Source organism: Amblyomma americanum, chromosome 1 (assembly GCF_052857255.1).
Source record: "Amblyomma americanum isolate KBUSLIRL-KWMA chromosome 1, ASM5285725v1, whole genome shotgun sequence".
In the NCBI taxonomy this organism is placed as follows: domain Eukaryota; kingdom Metazoa; phylum Arthropoda; class Arachnida; order Ixodida; family Ixodidae; genus Amblyomma; species Amblyomma americanum.
The window spans coordinates 177,875,204-177,891,303 of NC_135497.1; the positions used below are offsets into that span (position 1 = coordinate 177,875,204).

Consider the following 16,100-nt stretch of genomic DNA (forward strand, 5'->3'; position numbering starts at 1 on the left):
CACTCCTCATGTCTGTGTACCGTTTCTATCTCCAGTAGAAGTATAGACAGTACACAATTAAAGTGAGTTTCTAGTGCAGCGCTATCCCGACTGCTTCGCCATCTCGCACCTTTATCTGCTTGCGTTTGACGCAAGTTAAACGCATACCACATAGGAGGAGTATCGAAATATTTCGTCTGTTCCATTGGCGGCTGTACCTCACGCCGTGAACAACACAACAGGACGAAACGCAAAATTACCATGGTGGGCATCTAAATTCTGCTCCCTCCAGAGAATAGACTGTCTTCCTTCTGAAGGGGAAGACATGACGAGTGGCGAAGCTAAGTAGAAGCAACTCCTGCCTTGCCAGTTTCACTAATAAAACTCATAAACGCGCTTTCCTAATGTCCGCTACCTGACAGGAAGATTTTCAGAAAATCACCTGATGCAGGAATTAATCCAATCCAGAGCTAATGTCCCGCTAATTATCGTTTTACACAAACGGCAGTGGTTTTACTCGAGAAAATCAGAAACATTGCGTTAGTAAGACAATTACAGGACAGGCGCGGTGGGTCTAGCGCAATCCTTCTCATTCAAGCCGAAATGCACAAACTCGCCCAACAAAGTTGGCTTTCCGTTAGACCACATGACCGTGCATGGCCTCTTTAACCAAGTGCGCTTTAGATTTGAAAAAAAATCATGATTTCGTCTGCTGAAAATTTCGGTAAGAATAACGGAGGAGAAAATTTTATTTTGTGCCCAATAACGCATTGGTCATGCGCGATTACATTAATTTGAATCATTATAAAATTTTGAAATGTGAGCGCATTTTTCAAAATATATGCGCATACTTGCATACGAATCTGCCTTATTTTTTAGTCGCTTAATTTGTACGATCAAGAATTCTGCCCGTACGCCCGTTCATTTAAGTTGCGTCGCTGAGGACGCAAAAGCGATGCCGTTTACGCGACTACTATATATGTAATTTATTTTTCAATGATAATGTCTTCCATCTCCGGGGGTGGTAGAATATCCGCTTTTTATAGAATAAATGTGATTTCGTGCGTGCCTTATTCACATGTCAATGCGTGTTTGCCGACGTTCCCGTTACATTCTTGTGATTCTTAATCACATTTCAATGTGTGTTTGCCGACGTACCCGTAACGTTTTAAAGCCTCGAGGTAAAGGTGCTTCACGCGTCGCATAAGATGTCATTTAATAGTTCTAAATTTACTGGACAAAGGAAACTGTAAATTGTGGTGTTTAACGTTCTGAAGAGATTTTATCCCGTGACTTTGGGATCAGTAGCCAAGGATCAAAGCCACTGAGCCACCGCGGCGGGTACAGGGGAAACGGTAATACGAAGAGTTTTGTTCAAGTTATTTTGAACTTGGCATACTAATGCTTGAGCTTTCTGCAAAACAAGAAATTTCAGTATCATACAACTGAAGGTAGAGATAATTTAAAGATTTAATCCGAATGTACGCAGCTGTACAATTCGAGTCAAGGGATACTGAGCCGTCCAGCGTTGTCCTCCTCCATCACGGGTCGCTTGTGAAGGCGCTACGTACCTTCTGGTACCCTTTGTAGTGTCCCTTTTCTGTCGTTCCGCTGTGAGTCGGCATGTGTGTGCTCGGCGAGAAAGCGAAGCATTCTCAGCGGCTTTTTTTTTTTTTGGCGCGAGAAGGCCCCGCAGGTAACACTCAGACGACTGGTTTGGAAGGGGGAAGTATATACAGATTTTATTATTAATAAACATATTAAGCCTAAGAGTTGAGCTGGATGAGGTTATGTACAGATGAGGTTCAGTTTCTCCTGGAAAACAAAAAAGCAAGATATCAGAAAAGTGGACTCATTTGAGTGAGCGTCATTTATATCTCCTGGAGCTACTTCTCGTTCCCTAAATGGTGTTTGTGCTATTGACAGGTGCTCTTTTAGCGATAGTGCAGATCCTTACGCGACCGCCGGCAATTGTCTTAACAGTTAAGAATTTGAGCAGCTGTATTATTGGTTTTGCCTGTATTCGCGCGCACTGCTTTGATTCGGGTTTCGTAATCATGGCCAGGAGCATTATACAAAGGAAATAATGTGTAACACATGTGAAGTTAAAGTTTAACGCCATTAAAACGTTAAAATGAGCTTGGAAGATCCGTCCTGAGCCCTTCGGTAATTTAGGCTTCTTTCATTCCCAGCCCCGACTTCCTTTTCCCAGTTTAAAACAACCCGTATTGTTATCATTGGCTTTGACGACATTAATGCATCCAGCATCAGGATGAAGCTGCGCATCTTACCGCAACCGTTGAGTATGACCAGGATGACGTCGCCAGCACGCACACCAATCACCAGAAACCGTGGTAGCCGCCATAGCCGCCGCCGTAGCCGCCGCCGCCGCCGTAGCCGTGGCCGAAACCATGCCCAAAACCAATGCCATGTCCAAAACCATGACCGTAGCCGCCGCCGCCATATCCGTGTCCCAAGCCAATGCCGATGCCGTGGCCTCCGAAACCAATGCTGATGCCCTTGCCGAGTCCGTGACCTCCATAGCCGTGTCCATAACCATGTCCGTAGCCGCCATGTCCGTAACCGAAGTGCGGGTGACCGACCTTGACCTGATGGGCAACCTTGTACGTGAGTACGGGCCTAATACCGATTCCGACGGTCTTGACAGGCACCTTGACAAACTTCACCACTTTCTTAGGGACATATCCTGCAGCCAGAAGACACGTAGCAAGTAAGCATGTGGCCGTGATTACTCATACTGAAAAAAGCTGGAGACTGCATAAGGTAGAAATATTTTGTTTGTAGAGCGTTTACCGCTAAAGTACGCCGCAAAATAATTTTTTTCTTTCCTAAGGGAATGTCGTCGATACTTTTTTTTATTGTTTAACACGCATCCTTAGCTAAGTGAGGTGGAGCCTTCGCCGCTTAATATGATCGCATTATCATATGAGCGCCGGTGCGGCACAGAGAAAGCCAAAATAATTATGCTACAGAGGTCGCTAAAACAGGGAAGTAACGTGTATAGAAATAACACCACGACGATTCTCGAAACCCTGTTGCTGACAAAAAGAAAATATCTTACATAGGTGGGCCATGTTCAAGCCTTAGGACCTGCTTTCAGGGCCACAGTTCGGCATCGACGAGCAATCGCTTCTTGTGACCGGTCTTCTCATCCAAATGTATTAGAAGCAATCGTTAGCCTAAGCATCAAAAGAAAGCCTTGGACGGTAGCTTCAGCAGTTTACGGTCTTCTCGCGCACATGTTCGACCAATGCACGTGCTCACCGATGGTAACGTAGGGTTTTTTGACGTAGCCCACTTTGACGATGGGTACGCCATGACCGTAGCCGCCTCCGTAGCCACCACCGCCGCCTCCGTGACCTGCGTTGACAGCGCTCAGGGCATGTAGCGCGTTGATGTCGTATCCTCCGTGCACGCCGCTTGTCATCGTTGCTGCTAGCGCGGCTAACACGAGCACCTGCGAAGTCGTGAAACAATATGAAACGGCGAAGGTTTAGGACAATGAGGAGGTGAGCCAAGTTTCACGGTTGGATAGAACCTCGCTGTCATCCTTGCTAGTATTTTGACATTGTAATTCTGTTTATTAACTTTACCGGCCTTTTTGCTCCCAAATAGCGTCACCACCCGGCCAGAAGCCTTCGCGTGCGACGATTTGTTAGCTGCTGACATTGGACGATGAATCTGTTGGAACCTGTCTGGTTTCGGGTTGCCCGCCTAGAACTACGGGTGCGTACATTTGTACGCCGCGTTTCCATTTTCGTTTCCAGCCACCGCTGGCTTTCGGCCACGGAATAAGCTTATGCGACGCGACTATAAGACCAGCGAGTACACTGGACAGTAAGCGCGTCTCAGAATGACTGCAATTCATTTCTAAGTGGCCGGAGTAGTGCGATCGTTGATCATTGAGATATAATGCACCCTCGAACGTATGAACAGCTCTGCGCGTTATTTCACGCAAAAGACTTCGTCACGGTATTAGCGACAGAACAGCAGCCCTCAAAACGGCTGCCAGCTTCGCTCACGCGTCTGCTCGAAACTACGCTTGTGTTTTAAATGGCAGCTGAGCCCTTCCGATGTTCATATGTTCCACCTTTTAATGTTAGCGAGATGTTAGATTGTTCTTTAAAATTCTATCTTGCTATGCCCGCTCACAAAAGTTCATCATGCGCGAAATTGTAGAATGACACTCCTTATTTTCTAGTTCGCTGCTTAAAACTCCCTGGAAAAAACTACCATAGAATTCGGGGGCCATTAGCTGATTTGTCCTAAATCGCTGGAATGTGTAGAAAATACGTTAAAACCCTGTGAGTTCCATTTTAGTCGCATTATTACTATCAAAGTCGTCGTCATAAACACCACCGGCCGAATTCAGTCTCGTGAAGAACGGAGAGCTTCCCCGACGATCCCCAGTGACCTCGTCCTTGCGCCGGAGGCTCCCTTAATTGAGTAAGTTACCTGGCCTTGTCACTACACTCGATTCCCAACCGCCATCGACTGCGCTTCTCTCGCATTAGCACCCACTCCTGTCCTGCTCCTTACAAGTCTTTACCAAGTCTATTTCGTCATCTAATTTCACTTCTCATATTATCACCTTGCGACGCGCACTAGTATGCTACTTTTCAAGTGGCTAACAATCTGAGGCATCATCAGCAACGTTAGTTCGCCACTCTAGCTGCCGAAACTGATCCTCCGTTTCACTATCTTGCTCTTCTAGGACAAGCCTGAGTAACTAGGCTTGATCAGCGCATAATTACAACCAGATGTTCACGATCTAACCTAGTGCTAGCGTCACATTTTGTTGAAGGAACGCGCATGGTTTGGCATTAAAACTAGATTACTTGCTTTCAATCATGGAGGTTTTCTTCTGACCTTCTTCGTAGGAGAGCGAATGATATTGATTTCTGAAGCTTAAGAATAGTGAAAAGCGGAAATAATTCCCACGCTATAGTCGGTCCCCTGTCTTTCATTAGAGGGTTATGAGCGCTGATTTGGCAGCTAAGCTGCAGTCTAATGACTGCTGAGTACTCTTGAGGAGAAAAGTACTTAGCAATCACACTCCTGTTAGAGAAAACAAAATCGAAAATCACCTAAGGGTTAGAAGTTAGTGAATGCAAACGCGAAGTGTTAAAGCCATTTAAGTGAACCGCGGCTGATGACCCCGTCCCATTATGACCTGCAGGCGTCGGGTCGAGCCTTTTCTACTTGTGACTTGCTGGGATAATTTTAGTTCACTCAAGACAAATTAAGTAGAGTTAATTTTCACGGAAGATTATTTACGTAGATGAAAGACTGGGTTATTTCCTCTAAAGACCCCCGGACGAACGGCACTGAAGCCGTTCACTGAAGCGGCACTGAATATCGGTGAGCCGGCGGGCAAGGCCTTCGTCAGAATCGAGGTTGCGACGCCTGCTGAGGGAGGCAGAGTCGAACCGGCGACCTTGACTCGGACCCGCCGCCGGCCGTGCGGGAGCACCGCGCAGCTGCACGAGGAACGCGAGAGCACGTCGGCTGTTGGAGATGGCTCGTCGACACTTACGATCGTCTTCATGGCTACAATCCCTGAGCTGCTCCGCTGGAAAGCACCGACTGCGTTGCTCGATCCACAGTGCTGGCTGCGTGGCCTTGCAGGGTTTTATACCAGAGTGGGCAAGAAAGAAAGAACAGCGCCGCCGCGAGGAGGCGGGGAGAAAGCGCGCCTCCCTTATCGGCCAGCAGAGATGACGGGCGAGGGGGTAGGCGGCGCCGCTGAATGAGCGCGTCCATTTCGAAGCTTGATAAAAATAGTCGGTCAAGTCCAGCGGGCGGCCGCAGAAGCCCACGGCGTTTCCGCGAGGGGAAGGTGTGCTTGATCTACATTGGAGCGGGAAATCTGTAAACTCGCTCCTTTTCGGCGAGGGAGGAATACCCAACGAGCGGCGGATGCGGGCGAGGAGGCAGGGCCGGCGCCTATTTCGGTCGCCAGACAACACGCTGCCCTCGTTTAAAGGGACCGACTCGCCAAAAACGAAGAAAGGATGCGAGGCCTGGGACAAGTTGGTCTCCTTGTCGCGGCTCCCGCGCGCGCGTGCCGCCGATTGCCCGCGCTTCGGTGCGCTGATCGCGACCGCCATTCAGGAAGTGAACGCGCGCTGGGCCGGTGGGGGGTGGGGAGCGCCTCCGCGGACAGCCGTCAAGGTGGCCGACCGAAGCCTTGACATTGAGATCCGCCGGTTCCGCTTTCCCTTTCCCGCGGCGGAGCGCCTCGCGATGGGTGCTGATTGAGCTTTTCAGAGATGCAGCTCCCGGTGAAGAGCCCCTCGAGACTTCGACGCTGGCCGCCATCTGACAGCTGTCATCGCCTCGCCCCACTTAGGCCTCCCCGCCGACGCCCGCCCGTGAGCCGCCGAGCTTTCGTTTGCCCTGCTCGCTCTGGCCTCTTAGCGTCGAATTGCCGCGGGACCCGCAGGGTCGCAGCATTCGCTTGGAGCGTTACTTCATGTTACGGTACGCCGCCGCCTTGAGTGCACCTCTGTAGGAGCTTCATTGTCCTGCGAAAGCGAGAGGCGACCCGCGAGTTGTTTCACCAGCTGCTGCTGCTTTCGAAGTAATTTACCATCACAACCGCTCTGCTTTCTTATCTGTGAGGGTCATATATCCTCGCTGACTTCGTGCCTATTGTTCGTGTCATGGCGCTTATTGTGTAATTTTGCAGTTATTGTTTCTTCCGCACTGCTTTTTTTTTTCCTTCGAGAAAGCATCAGCGGATGGCTGAAATCCAGTGGCCTTGCGCTGTTGAATTGTTTGTACGCGAAAATTTGTTTTTATTTGACTCGGTGTAATCTTGCTGAAGTGTCTTTTTTTTATGAGCTGCCTGCTTTGTGGCAAGTATGATGAGCGGACTCTCGCAGTATTTTAATGCACTGTAACAGTGCTTCTCTAATTCCGAAAAAAAAAAAAACTAAGGCATTACCTGTAACGCGATGCAAGGATGCTACGCGAGGTATACCGACTGAACGTTTCAGGGGTATGATGCGTGCCATCGTACAAAAATGTATGCAGACGCACTGGTCGTAACAAGTGCTACGGTGTCGATTTATGCCGCAGATTTTACGCTACTAAGTGTTAATCCCGTGCTATGTCATGTGCACTCGCAAACCATCATACATGGTGAGGTACAGCCTTTGTCAAAAGTTTAGAGCGCACGAGGGTTGCCTCTATGCCTTGTTGCGCTGTTATGCGTCTAAAGAAACTCCTTGAAGGCGAGCGGAACTGTTATCCTCGCCACTCCAAATTTTAGAACTTCCGCGGATGCTACTCCATAAGCCGAATTTCATGGCTTAGAAACCGAATCCCTTAGGCTGCTTACTTTTGACAGACTGCACCTCCTAGGGTGCCTAACCACACTCGACGCATATACGTGATATATCAGTTTCCTTCACCCATGGCAAATCGGCCGTTTCGTTGTTAACTGCTATTCTCGGGCAACAATGTTGAAAATTGGAAAACTGTAAGACGCTAGTATGTAAATATTGAAGGTAATGGTCGATTATTGTGATTTGTTGCAAAATCTTTCTTTTAAAGTGTTTCCATCGATCGCATCGAACAGTTAAGACTGCCGTAAAAAAAAAACCAATGGGGAACGCTTTAGACGATAGCAAAAACGTGAATAGAAAATAAAATAGAAGACTCTCGTTGGGTGATCTACGGATATATTGATCGTTATAGGGAAATCTTACATAATGTGAAAAATTGCTTTCATTGACGGTTTCCCGCTCAAAAGTGCTTTTGTCCAGAATTGCTGGGTATGGAAAACATTGCAGCAACTGCGATTTCTTCATGCACGCACAGGCACAACCAACCACTGTCTTAAAAACGAGTAAAGCCACAGAGTCTGTGATCTGAAATTGGTTGCCTATCGCGCGGCTTACGAATATTCCTTTATTCACAAGCTTTTTTGCCGTGAAACTATTGGACGGTATTTAATTATATAAAGTGGGTTTATGGGGTTAGAGAATGAAAAAGTAAATTGTAAATTGGGGGTTTTAACGTCCAGAAGCGACACATAGGCTGTAAGGGACCCCGCAGTGGAGGGCTGCATAATAATGTAGGCCGCATGGAGTTCTTTAACGTGCACTGACATCTCACAGCACACACGCGTTTTGTATTTCGCCTCCATCGGAATACAGCCGCCGCGGCCGGGACTGAACCCGTAACATTGGGATCAGCAGTTTCTCAGAAGGCCATAGCCACTGAGCCACCGCGGCGGGGAAATAAAAAAAAATTGAAAATAATTTTAAGTTTTGAAAGGAAAAAGCCAGAGATGGTTGATTTGCGGGAGGACAATGGGAATCGACGGGAACCACGTTTCGGCAGGCGCACCCTTTTCCGCTGGCCCAAACCCAAGAGCTCTGGATGCCCGCTGAACAGCCAGCGTTCTCGTAGCCAGCGTTCTCTCACAAGGCTTAATTAAATTCATGTGATTTTCTCACGCCATTGCGTCGCTTGCTGTTTTCTTTGGAAAAAAGAAAAGAAAACAGTTGCGAAGTAGTACCCCATACCGGTTCTGCTATCAGCTGGTCAAATACGAGATGATTATGAGCGTAGTAGCTCAACAACCTTCAAGCGAACCAGTGCATGACAGATGGGCAGTTAAGCTTTGACGGCAACGAGCAGGACCCAGAAAAAAAGGTGCACGGAACCGGCATCGACGTTACAACTATTGTTCGGGTTTTTTTTTTTTTTGTATAAGCACATCTTGTTGCCAAGGTCACCGCACTCCTACCTCCCCCAGCAAGAACACACCCGTGGGTGTACCTTTGCGCTTACCATCAAGTTGCCTGATACAGGCTCGGCAAATCTTACTACGACGTACTGCTTCATAACCTTATTGTACCTGTTAGAACACGAAACTAATAAAACACGGTAGAAGATTTTAAAATCGTACCGTCCCCCTTTGGCCATGCAATATTGCTGCAACCTTGACAAGCTGCATGTGCATGATAAATACAAGAAAAAAAGATCTTGATGGCTAATAACTTGAAAGTGGGGCAGCTGGGTTTCTGTATTTCTTCAAAAAAGACGCGCCACGTTCGTGTCTGTATGACATTCATTGTTTTTTTTTAACTACACATATACTCATGCTTGGTTCTTGTTTCTTCGCTCACCTCACCATCACCAAGGGTGAGTTTCTGTAACACTGTGACTCATGATTGCTTTGACTGAATAAATTTGTCTTTATTTCTTCCTTTGTTTGTTTATTTTTAGTTATTTTGCAGCAGACAACTCTCACACAAAACTGTACTCGGCAATCAGTGCGTTTAGCCCTAGCCAGTGGCTTCGTGTGTTGCCGGCGTTGATTAAAATCACCGTAATTTTCTTTTACCTTTGCGCAAAAATTCTTCCATACGCTGCTTTTGCGAAAGCTTGTTGATTAATCCTCAAGCTGAAGTCATAATTTAGGCCAAATGACACAAATATACGTAATGATAAAGGCTATCTGCGGTGTTTTTCTGTTTTCCTCGTTCTTTATTTTTTTTTCACTGCTATATAGCTTCAGGACGGCTACGGCCATAATTCAGGCGATCGGAACAAGCATGAAGGGTTTTTTAGCTCTGCGCTTTCACTCGCGAGCACCAGAGAAAAAAAAAACGGGTTTACGAGCCATAGCAGTAACCGTCGACATACCACTCTTTATTTCTGCCCCATCGTAATTAGCAGCAGCAGCCTACGCCCACTGTGGGACAAAGGCCTCTGCCGTATCTCTCCAATTAAATCCTGTGCCAGCTGCGTCCACCCTGTCCCCGCAGACTTCCTAACCTCGTCCGCCCACCTGACTATCAGCCGCTCCATGCTAGTTTTGCCTTCTCTTAGAATCCATTACGCTCTCTGAAATGACCATCGGCATAACTGATTAGTTAAGATATTTAGACTATATGTTAGGCCGCTAAATGTGAGCAAAGAGTTTAAGTTGCAGAGCGTCCAAAGAAAACACGTGCCTCAATCTCTGTGATTATCTGCCACTTTCGGCAAAAATGCTAAGGACTGAGAGCGACAGCTTGTTTTGTGTGGTTTGTTTCCGCGTATCATGTTAGTAAAACGCTTAACGTTAGCCTCCTAGTCACACCTACCACCTAAGCGCAATAAGCACCATTATCCGAACTTATACTCAGCTTTGCAGGCTGTTAGGCAGCAGGGGATTCCTGTCAACTAAATAAAAATGTGTTGCAACCTCGCATAAAAAAAAATTAAAATGCTTTTTTTAATCTCAGAAATATATAATTGACATTTTGGCACTAATGGTCAAGTAATACCTGAACCAGAACAATACAGAGTATTGTAGTCAACTTCGTCTGTAGAGCGTAAAGTAGACAAGTAGTGTCTGTTAACAGCCCTAGGTACGCACATTTGCATTCACGACCACAGAACAGCGGTGCAAGTTGCAGCAGGACACAGCATCCAGATATGCTCAGCGCCACCGGTCCTAAGGAAATGACCTCTATATGCAGCCTAAGGTCGGAGAGAGTAGGCGGAGACGCTGTAGGACTATTTCTTTGTTATACACGGAAGATGTAACGGCCGTCCCTTTTCATTCTTCTTCAGAACAATCGCCAAATGGAACGCGCTTCCGCAAGCAGACAGTTTACCTCCGTTCAAAGCTTTCTCATCTGTTGTAAATGCGGGCTGTTGATGTAGCAACTAATTATGCTTCCTTTCTCAACTTTTTACTACCGCTTTATGTGCTGCTGGTCTGAGTTTATAGTATCTTGCTTGTTTTCTTCGCTTGCATTCGCGACTTGTAGTGGGTGTTTTTTTTATCTTCATTTTTCCTCGCAACCTTATCACTCATTCACCTCATTGTGTCTCATTTTTCATCGTGTAAATTGATCCCGATTCAATGGCTAGATCGTAATAAGCCGTATTAAATAATACTGAATAATAGTGATAATAATCTGAAAGAGCAGTGTCTCATTTCCAATGACAGCGATACTCATCAGCCTTTATTCGCCTGGCTAACGATTTCAGCATGGTTTATTTTGCCCCTTAACGTATAGTTTAGCGTTGTTATCTCCTTGAGCGAAACGAAAGAACTGCACTTTGTGTTACTATGAACTGAAATCTCTCCCTCGGGTCAATATAGCAGAAACTGGCGAGGACAAAAATTAAAATACTGCACTGGATGGGTAAAAAGAGTTCATAGTTTGAAAGAGGGTTTCATTCAAACCTCGAAACATCACGGGCACTAAGTGCGTAGTAAAAATTTTCTACTTTGAAACACTTTCCTGCTAACGGCTAACCAAGCATGGCCTATAAGGTGCCCATTCCACCGGTTTTGTTCATTTTTATTCAGTGCCTTTTATTTGAGCAGTGAACAATTTTCTTCGCGTCTTTGCGAAGCTTTGTCTTCAACGTTTGCTCAGCGAATGAGCCCTGCGTGCCGATGTACTATTAACTCGTAAACTGAGTTTTTGGTAGGGCATTGAAGCAGCCTTCTTGGCCATGGCTGGCACTGTACTCCGGAGCACCCGACCCTGGGTATCAGTGAAGTTTCCTCTCTCACTCTCTTTATCGCGTGATAATAAAGATGAGTGGCACAGTCTTTCAAATTAAAATTTGTGACTCAGTACATTTCGGCGTCTCCCTATCGGTAGGGATGCTGTCTCTTTCCTTAATCATATTCCATTCTGCGTAACCTTGGTGAGCACATATAACATCAAATAGCATCCTCTGGAGGTCTGAGAAGGGTCGCTAAATAGAAATTCCATGCGCCCAAGAAGTCTCGCGAAGCCTTTGAACGCCTCAGGCATAGCGTCATCATGAAGGATGCTGAGAACGCGTGATACAAGCAAGAAACCTATTAACTAGCCCGTTATAATTATTTTTATGGTTTGTGGGGGTTTAACGCCTCAAAACAACTGAGTCTATATGAGTTGCAATTCTTTCGTTGCGGTCATACGATGAATGAAGTACCCAAATTATCCGCGCTCTTACAGTTTCTTTCAGTGAATACATCGTTGTGGTTTAAATAGACGCAGATATGAATCGTGCTGTTGAACGTTTTATTGCGAAAGGCGTTTCTTCAGTGTTTACTAAAGGTTCCACCACTGCGAGAGAAGCAGGTACGCATTTTTAAAAGAAAGTAATGGTACTGTACTGACAGAATCTTTCTAAAGAAGCATTGTATAGAAAATTGGGTCACTACATATGACGTACTTTCAAGCTAAGCTCGGGAGTTTTGTAAACGGACTCAGCAACACTGCAGGCTAAAAGGGCGAATTATATTTATGAATATAGTAGCTTGCGAGGAGAAACGCGTACTCGGCTGCTGCTAACGTATACGCAGAAAAGTTAAAGGCATTTCTTAGAGAAATATTTATTAGGTCAACGTTTCTCTAGCCGAGCTGAGCGAATAACGTAGCATAACGGTAACATACTCAATTTTTCTTTGTATCCGTTTGTCGGCAGCTTTGCGCAACCTACGTCCACACTGCATTTCTGCCTCACTATGCTTCCGCGGGGAGAAGATGTAGCGAAATTTTTTTAATAGAGAGTCAATGCTGCGTCAAAAAGCATCGGGACAAATACGTAAGAAGTGAAAGCTCTCCAAGCGGCCAAAGAGGCGTACTCAACTATAAATGACTCCAAATACTCATTTGCTTACTATCAAGTCATGAGAAAACCTACATGAAAGCATGACAATTTAAAAACAGGTGTCGCTTGTGTCTGACAACTAAACGTCGCAGTTGTGCACAAATTCATGTGAGTTTTATTTCCCCGGAACATGTTAATAAACGGGCTACGTGCATGGGAAGAGATAGAAGCGCGTTCTAATAGCCGCATAAAGGATTCAGTCAGTCAGTCACCCTCTTTCTCGATTTGTTTCTGTGGAGGCCAGCTTCTAAAGCCTCATTATCAAGCTTGATAATTGTGCGCGTGCTAGTTTTTAAAAGGTTAAAGAACAAATTTATAGTAGCTGCTAAAGCGGGAAGAGGGTCGTTCAAGGCATATGGAAACATTTCAATAGAGAGCAAACACACCGGTGTGCATACATTTTTTTGTTTCCGTCAACTGTCCTCGCCTCCGTCCAAATGACATGCCCTGTCTCCCGCGCATGCGTCTTTCCTCTCAGCTACCGCAGCAGCTCCCCGCCGGGTACCCACCGGTGATGCAATGGGTACAAGCTCTGCTGTCGACTAGCGCTCGGCTTATGCGTGTTTAAACGCTTCGGAAATGGGCATCTGACACTACATTGTGTAAAGAAAATGCCTTGTTCTATGGCACTTTTTGGCCAAAGCTGCCCTGGCACCTTAAGAAAAAAAAACCATCACGTTTTGTTTTTGTTCTTTTTTTAGGGGGGGGATTTCGAATTCCAAGTTATATATCTTTTACCGTCTTGCAAAGGCATCCTCGTGCGCCTGAGAGAAAAACGTTGTACAAGTGTTGCTACAGAACACGGATTCAAGAGCCTTAGCGGCGTCAACTTGCATGCGGGCGCACCGGTTAATACGAGCTAATTGGTGTCCTTGCATCCTATGGTACTGACGTATTTTTGGCGCTAACTGACACTAAATAAAATCCCATTGTGTTCTTTGTCTGTCTGCAGGGTTGAATAAAGCGCGATCATTGGGTGTTTATGCTCATCGTATCCTTGTAGAGCTTTCCCTATTCAAACATAACGTATTATTTTGGGCCATGGCCTCGTAGTAACAACGCAATTTTGGGCTTTCGTCGCGAGTGACCATTTATGTCGTCACAACAGGCGCTTTCGCAGTAGCGCAGAAAAATCTGTTCTTACTACAGGACGACTAAACATTTGGTCATGTTTTGGGCATGACTCCAGTTTTTTTCGGCTCGGTTTACGCTAACGCATTTTGTCGCTTACATTGCATTCAGGAGCCACAATTTAAAAACGCTCCATAGTCTCATCGAAGGGACTAGAAGCCGTCAGGAAGCGTGTAATGAGCAGCAGGCGCCTGTGAGTCGAAATCGCGAAGGTCAAGGACAGGGACCACAATGCGGCGCCGGCGGTTGCGGGGAGTGCAGCAGCAGCGCGGCCCGTTAGCGAGTTGCTCCAGTTTTGTACAACCGGCTGTTGGGGCGGCCTTGCGCTCGAGCAAGCGGGCGGTAAGCGACGCCCTTGTAAACCCGCGGGGCTTTCGTTCGTCGAACTTTACTCAAGAAAGACGGTCGAGGAAAGGAATTTTAGCTCCACCTGGATGGAAAGCTATCGTCGCCAAAGGAAATCGCCTATCGGGCATTCGGCGGGTTAAAAATAACGTGGCCGTCTCGTCCCTCGCGTTGAATCACGCACGGAACGCGCGTAAGCCCGGAGGCAAGAGAAAGGAAAAGCCGAAGGGAGGGAGGGCCTCTTTTCGCCATATAATATCTGGCCAGGCATAAACGTCACCGCGTCGGGCGCCTCCGTCCTTATCGCGCTCCCGAGGACGCGCCCGGTGGTGCTCCGCGCGAGATGCTTTTAAGACGCTCGCTGCCTCCGATTTCCTCCTCGGCATAGACCTTCGCGGATCCTCGGGAACCAACGCGTGTGCAGAAAAAGGAGCAAGAACAAGATAACGGCGCGCTGGTTCTATTTCGCGCATAAGTAGGGGAGTGGAGAGGGGCCGAAAACACCGATAGATTATCCCGCGCTCCGGCCTTCCTGGATCGACCCACATGCGCTGGCTTCCTCGCCGCGGCGGCGTGCCCGGCTTTGTTCTTTTCCCGCTTTCGATTTCCAAGCGGCCGCCTGTTTGGCTTGCTTTCCCCGGCAGGCGGCGCGCATACGAGAGTGGCTAGGCTCGGAAAGGCGCGGCCACTGCTGAGGCGTCGCTCGGCGTTCTGGTCCCGTGATTTCATTCCGCCGTCGTGAGAGGCAGCACGGCTCGCCGTAGAGAAAGGAGGCTTGCGGCCTTCATTTGCCTGCGAATTTTTTTTCTGCGGACGCGCACCGGCTGTGCCCTTCAGTGTTGCCGCTTTGGACGATTTCGGTTGTGCCCCACCCTTTCTTACCCGGTTCATGGTCTCACTGCATATATGTGCTTTTGCTTCTTCGCCGCTGTTACTCTAAGCAATACGGTTTAACCCTGCCGATATTGGTACATTTATAGTTCTCGGGACTCTTTCTCAGCTCCCTCTTTTTCCTTCTTTGAGCTCGTATCGGAAAACGGGTTCAGACAACCGAAACCGTGAAGCCCCTCGGAGAGCAAACAATAGAGGCTCAGTGTCTGGCCCTCACATTTTAGCTGTCACAACTGACGCTGGGAACGTCGGCTTTATCGTTTTTTCTTTCAATTTCGATAGCGTTCTGACGCGGATCTCGGGAAGCGCGGTTGCAGCGTGCTGTATAGAGCGATGGTCACGGGAGGAAAGTCAGTGGACGCTTTTCGGTTCGCTCCGCTGGCGCTGAAAGCGCGAGGTGCTTTCTTCTTCGTGATTATGGGCGTTGTTGGGCGGCACCAGAGTTGATCCATTATATATTTGTGCCGGTGCGCCGACAATGTCTTCATGTAGCGAGCTGCTTTGTCCTGAAGACTGTTATCAGGCAAGTACTTGAACAATTCTGCGCTCTCTTCTCGAGCTCAGTACCACCCATGGCAACATCAAACGCATGAAGTTAAAGATGCCCACCGCCTCCTAAATATCACGCATGCCTAACTGTGACACTGTAGAGAAACGCAGTGATGTTCAATGCCAAGACTCAAAAATCCCCATCTCAACCCTTTTTTCCTCGGTCAATCCGGAAAAGTTATGCAACTTCGCCTCTTAGAATTGTCTGAAACTCCATAAAAATTCCCTTTTCGCCAAATTTTATTTGTCAAATTTCCTAAAGAAGGGAAATTCTTCAAATGTAGCATCACTGAAGGAATCGGGTTACATATTTGAAAGAGAAGTCATTCTGACGTGTCTTGTTCACAGTTCAACAGTTCCTGTTCACGCCGAAGCTAACAAGCGCATCTTCCCGCTCGCCGCGATGTACACGTTTGCAGTTAGCTTACAGAATAGCTATGCATCACTTCATCTGAACAGCATTTATTTTAACGGCTTCGCGAATCAACATTGACACTGCATCAATCAAGTCAGAACAGCGCCAGGTCTATGTACATCTCACAGAAAAAGTAGAGGCA

The 16,100-nt window shown here is 47.1% G+C and overlaps 1 protein-coding gene across 1 annotated transcript; it reads right to left on the minus strand.

Annotated features, from left to right (window-relative positions):
• Positions 1–1,701: 1,701 nt before the first annotated feature.
• Positions 1,702–5,673, minus strand: LOC144093759 (uncharacterized). The gene is made up of 4 exons (XM_077627457.1): positions 5,537–5,673; positions 3,265–3,457; positions 2,271–2,686; positions 1,702–1,794 (listed from the first exon to the last, which is right to left on the minus strand). The coding sequence occupies exons 1-3, from the start codon at positions 5,546–5,548 to the stop codon at positions 2,319–2,321; spliced, it is 573 nt and encodes a 190-aa protein (XP_077483583.1). The 5' UTR covers positions 5,549–5,673; the 3' UTR covers positions 1,702–1,794; positions 2,271–2,318.
• Positions 5,674–16,100: the final 10,427 nt, after the last annotated feature.